This window comes from Pundamilia nyererei, unplaced genomic scaffold, assembly GCF_000239375.1.
Source record: "Pundamilia nyererei isolate P.nyererei 1_Seehausen unplaced genomic scaffold, PunNye1.0 scaffold00114, whole genome shotgun sequence".
In the NCBI taxonomy this organism is placed as follows: domain Eukaryota; kingdom Metazoa; phylum Chordata; class Actinopteri; order Cichliformes; family Cichlidae; genus Pundamilia; species Pundamilia nyererei.
This window is the reverse complement of record NW_005187515.1, coordinates 489,622-495,621: the sequence shown is the minus strand read 5'-3', so window position 1 is coordinate 495,621 and position 6,000 is coordinate 489,622. Positions and strand designations below refer to the sequence as shown.

The following is a 6,000-nucleotide window of genomic DNA, read 5'->3' as shown; positions in this document are numbered from 1 at the left end:
TTCTTTATATTTAATGATAACTTATTTACATCAAACCAGTTTTTTATATATTTAACTCCTTTTCCGCTGTAGTCAGAAGCTGTTCTAGGTCACTGGTGAAGGCAAGCTACATATTTAAATGTAATGAGAGGGGAAGACCCAAAAGTCTTTCGCTTTAATGTGCAGAAACATCATAGCTTAGAACTAACATTTGAGTTTGGAAAGCTTATATAAATTTACTTTTTGGTTCTTTGGTCTGTTAGCAATTTGCTGCAACACTTAGCAGCCTGCAGCCATTTATTGTTGCTAACTGACGGAACTCAAAAGAAGTCACCTAATATTTCAGCTGCAAACCATTTCAGAACACTTGTCACCTGCTATATATAGTGATATAGAGTAACTGCATGCTTTCGTTCTGAAAAATATATTGCCACGTTGTCTGAGCGCACACCATTTATTGCAATCTTTTGCTAATTACTGCCCACATACGCACATTGAAACCTTTTATTTAACGGGCATTGATCCAGTTTCTTGTATGGTGCAATATAATATTGGATTCTTTAATGGAGGCAAAGGTTGTCATCACTTGACTTGTGTTAACTCTAAAGTCACATGATGTCAGCTGAAGTAGCTCCATTAAGTGACTTACTGTCAAATGTAGTTCAAAGCTGAGGATAGTCAATAAACATGGATCTATATGCATCTGTTAATTTGTAAGTTTAAAGACAATATATAAGCTTAATTACTTTATATTGTGAAAATGTAAAACAATAGCAATAATCCAAACACCTAAATCCAGGCATCTCATAACAACAATTTGTTGAATATAAATGTATTCACATATAGTTTCTGAACGCATCTGTCGAGTACTTAACACAAAGACCCTTTCACACAGAAACATATTTCTCAGAAGACCTGTTAAGCAGAGTCATCTCTTGCGTACAGAGCCATTATAGCAACAAGTGAGAGAGCAGCATCTATTTTTTGCACTTGTAAATACCATAGACATGTGGCATATACGGTCTATGGTTAACACATTTAGGTGTGCTGCTACACGTACTCGTCTACTGCATCCACGCTTGGCCTCGTACACTTTTGTTTTCCTTAAGTCCTACTCTCTCACTGTACTTGTGTGTCTTGTGTTTTAGTCAGCTGAGACAAAATTGCTAAATTATTTTCTTTTTATTGAACCGTGTCATTTCGAAGAATTCCAGACATTTCAGGGAAAAGGTTCAGTTGCAAAGCTGCAGCAAGTACATCTGAAAAGCTGGAGAGAAAAATAACCTGCGTGGTTTGCTTATTTTACCTGTCTAAAATAAAGCATGCCTTCCCCTTTTCATTATTTTGAAGGATTTATTGACTTGCTTTCCATCTTATCGCTGCAAACCCAGCAGGCCTCATGCTAGATCAACTCCAATAAGCACTGGCATAAGATAATTGGATATTGACTCTGTCCAGCAAACTTTTTCTCTTGCCTCTCAGCTCCAGAAGCTGTCAAGTTATTTTCTTTTATTTTCACAGGAGAAAAAAACGAGAAACCAGCTGCAATCTCACAGCAACACCTGCTACCAGTAATTGATCTCCTTGGATTGTTTAAATTCAGAAAGCGCTTAAATTCAGGAGATTCTTGTCTGCATCTGCCAAAAATACTGACATATACACACACACACACACACACACACACACTGGGTTGTGAAGTTGTAAAATGCCACTACCACCTCAGCTTTCAAACTAAAGAGCAGGTAGCAACAATTAAGGTATCATTCTCACTCACTGTTACATGATATTACAGTACATCCACTTTATTTCAAGTGTATGTGTAGTAAAATATTTGCTTAAAATATATTTCTTTATACTGACTTATTTAGTCATTGAGGTAAATCCAAAACATTGCCTTTTGTTTAAATTCCAGTTAGATTTTGGTCTGAATGCAAATCAGTTTAGTCTGTTTTCCCTGGGTAAATAAAAACAGCTGAGGATATCCTCACTGCTGTATATTTCCTGTGTGCTACTGTGCTCTCTAAAAACCCTCTCATTTCTCTCTCTATCAAAATGTTTGTCAAACCACAAATTATGAGCCATTTCCTTTTGTTGTTGCCGAGTGCCACTAGTCAAAGCAGATGTCACTGACTGGCACCATGGTAACATTGGTTACAGTCTTGCATTAGCCTGGTAGGGAGGTGTATACTTTTTACTTAGTTTTTTTTTTGTCTTTATTATTGTAAAACTACAAAACAGCCCAGTCCAAATGAATGTGGTCTCAACTAGTTATGTGTATAAAGCAAACATGTCCACAGAGTCAATTTCTTCCATTCCAGCCACTCTGCCACTATGGGCCAGACCAAAGATCTGTCAAAGGACATCAGGGACATGATTGCAGCCCTGCACATGGCTGGAATGGGCCAGAAGACCATCAGCAAGAAGCTTTGTGGGAAGGGAAAAGCTGTTGGTGCGATTTCTCAGAAATGGAAGAAATATAAAATTACCATCAGTCGCCTTTGATCTGCAAGATCATGCCTCACGGGGTGAGGATGATCATGAGAAAGGTTGTGGATGGGTGAAGATGGGTTGTGAATTGGTCTTCCAGCATAACAGTGACCCACAATATAGTCTCCAGACCTCAAACTGAAAAATTCAGCATTGGTTCAAACAATTAATTCCGCCACTGTATTTCTGTTGATCTGGATAACCAAGTAAGAATCGTATGAAAATGAAAATGTCACAATGTCACTATGTTACAGTTTTAATTAAACTGATCCTAAGCAGGCCTTAACACAAAGGTCTTTGTTGTTACTTTTTACCCAAGCTTCACCTCTTCACTAAGTTTTATTTAAGCCTTTGTATCACCTTGCTAGCAAGTATAGCAATACACATGACAACAAACAGCAGTGAACGCATGCCTCCTCCTCAGTTCTTCCCTCAGTAAAGGAATAAATACAGCTCAGCTATTAGTATAGTGATCTCTTAGGTAAAGGGCTTTCTTGAAAAACTGTTCAGATTTCAAAGAAGCGACTGCTGCTACTGAGATCCCCTTGGGTACTTTCAAAGCTAAAGCAACCTGACAGGGAAAGCTTTTTAGTCTAAAGGAATAGACATGAGGTTTCAGTGCAGGTTAACAACTTAAAGTTCAGTGAAAACGATGCTGCAGGGGTTACAACTCTCTGTCCCTGATAAAGAACAATGAGTCACTTCAAACAGTGGAACTGGGCTAGCAGTGTTACGAAAGTGAAAACAACAATGCTGACTTAAATGCCCTCTTTAATGTTCTCTGCACCCAAGCGTTAGCATTAAAGCTAATGTACGATGTCTTTTTCTTTTTTACCCATTTAGTTTTGTGAATTTTGCTCAGCCTGTGACACATTTATTTCTTTCCCTCCTGTACGGCTGTACAACATCATGTAAGTGCAAATGTAAGTAACCCAGCTTGTCTCGCTTCTGCTTCATCTTGCTTTTCATTTTCAGTGCATTTCCAATCAAACGCTTAGTAACCATTTCTCTGTTATGCCACTGTGGACCACATCTGTAAATCCCATCTGCTTTGTGATTGAAGGTTCATGTTTTGAATCTTTTCCTCTACACATGATCTCTGACTTTTGTCTGTGCACAGATTTTGTCCCAGCTGGCTACAACAGTCTGTCTGACCACGAGCCAGTCGAATCACAGCAGAACAAAGTCAAACAGACTGCCTGCTTCACTGGCTGGAAATAAAATGCTTCCTCCTACTACCTCCTCACAGCCGTCTGGTTGACAAACAAATGCCACTTCATCATGACTAACTTGATTCGGGACCTGATTTGTCTCTTATTACCCCTTTAACTGCTTTCTGTAGAGGTAGGTAATTGAAGCCAAACATTTCTCTTGGACTCGGAACAAACTTTATACCCACTGTAAGTAAGTTGAGCAGGTCTGTGTTGGCATCGACGTTAGGTGGCGTGGCCTGGATGAGCGCCAGCTCTTGAAGGATAGCGTACAGCTGCTGGGTTTTTGCCAGGTTGACTCGTGTCTTCTCTTTGTCGGCCCAGTCTGGCAGTGCCACATGCACGGCTATCAGGTCTTTCAGGTGCACGCCAAGAATTGGGAACCGGAAGCCGGAGCATTCAGAAAAACGCTTGCGGTACTGACTGTAGTTGCCACATGATGTCACCAGTTCAATTAAGTTGTTAAAAACCTGTCGTAGAGTGAAAGGAATATAGGTTTGAGGAGCAGAAAAGATTGATTTGGAAGCATCACAAATGTTGTAGAAAACTTTGCTCCAGATGGACTTGCATAACTGTAACTCGCCCAACTGTTGCATTTAACTTTCTAGTCATGTGGCTCAAATTCATAGTTCTAAAAAGACACTGTGTAGGAGTAATGGGCACAGACAGGGAGCTTGGTACCGCTTACACAGAAGATGCTGAATACTCAATCAGGAAGCATTATCACTTATTAGCTCAGCGCACAGACATGCAGCGAACATTGAATTTGTCTGGTAGCGCCTGGTTGCGGTTGCTAGAAATAGATGACAGATGGCTGCAGCTACTGCACCTTGTTGGTCTCTGCACTGATGTGGGCCTGCGTGTCTTTGAGACGAGAGATGGAGCTGTTGCTGAGGCCGCCCACTACCGCCATGAGTGTATTGAAGTTCTGCAACTGTAGCAGCTTCTGTGAACGGAGGAGGAAGAAAAATTAGGAGTGAGGGTGAAAGAAGAGATATTTTATGAATGTGTAAGACACTGCCAAGAGCAACCTGGCCAAATTTTTTTTTTTAAGGCGGAGAGAGAAAAAGATAAAGAAGGGTGGTATAAGTTAGGAAAAAAGAAGACTTACAGGCAGTCAGAAAGATGCAGCTATGGAAATAAATGGTTACAGGGTGAAGAGACTTCTGGGTTAGATACTGAAAGAGTTTAGCAGGCCAAATACACATCCACACATAATCTGAATACCAAGAATTTAGTGAATGCTCTAACCTGTCTATGTCAAAGTTAGGCTAACTCTTTGTGAATGGCGCTCTGTGGGGCTGCTCGCTGCCCTTCAGACTGCTGGCATCTCAGTGAAAATCAATGAGGTCGCTGCTGCGTGGGAGGGCTGCCAGAGGGGATCATTTGATTCAGCTCAAACAACCTTTAGAATCAATTTGCAAAGCAGTATGGAAAGCAGGCCATCATCTGCAGAGTGTAGCTGCACCACGCATACATGTGTTCATCAGTGATGCCTGGGAAAGGTTTCACTGTCAACATGCCACACCTTTCCCTGTCACCTAAGAGTTAGCACACAGTGGACTGGTGATGCGGTATGCTTATCAAACGCAGGTGGAACATTCACAAAGAACACAATGTGCAATAAACTGAAGGCAGCCACGTTCACAATTGAATTTATAATGCAAGTGTGCAGTTGAGAAAAAAACACTAATGAGCATGAGTCATTTGTGATGGGCTCCCAGTAGGATGCCGAAATGGGACACAACCAGCAGAGGGAAGCTTTAGGAAATGTCAAGTGCAATAAGACTGCCTCCTGTGCTGCCTCTGAATACATCTGAAGCCAGCATGTGTTTGCCCTGGGATACATCAGAGAATATCAAAGTTTGTGGCATTTTAAATGGGCGGAAAATGAATGAGGAAATTTTGTGGAGGGTTTGATCTTCTTAGATGTGTATGCTCTAATTTTGGCCCACTCTTAGCCTTATTGGAGGACTTTGGGGCATAAATCGCCATTTAAGGTCATGCAAAGCATCTTAATCGAATTTAAGTGCAGTATAGTTTGTTTCAGTCCTGCATAATCCTGCACAAAGTGTGCTTGAGCTTCAGTGCACAAACTGATGGCCTAATACATTTGACTCTTCTAAAAGGTTCAAATTTTGTCTTGTCAGTCCACAGAATATTCTCCCAAAAATCTTTGGGATAATCAAGATGTTTTTCAGGTTTTTTTGTTTGGTTAGTTGGTTGATTTGGGGGAGGTTTAGATAAATGAGAAATCGGCCTCTGTGTTCTTTTTGGTCAGCAGTGGTTCTATCTTTCACGGCTCTGTACATTCAAGTGAGGA

General features: G+C 40.6%; 1 protein-coding gene across 3 annotated transcripts in view; it reads right to left on the bottom strand.

Moving 5' to 3' along the window:
* The window catches only part of LOC102206114 (RAS guanyl-releasing protein 2), a 38,234-nt gene that overhangs the window by 12,538 nt on the left and 19,696 nt on the right, over positions 1-6,000 (bottom strand). For all 3 annotated transcript variants that reach the window (XM_005741838.2, XM_005741840.2, XM_005741839.1), the window contains exons 8-9: positions 4,507-4,623; positions 3,866-4,147 (exon numbers count right to left, since the gene is read on the bottom strand). In XM_005741838.2, coding sequence (XP_005741895.1) covers positions 3,866-4,147; positions 4,507-4,623 — 399 coding nt within the window. The remainder of the gene's footprint in view (positions 1-3,865; positions 4,148-4,506; positions 4,624-6,000) is intronic.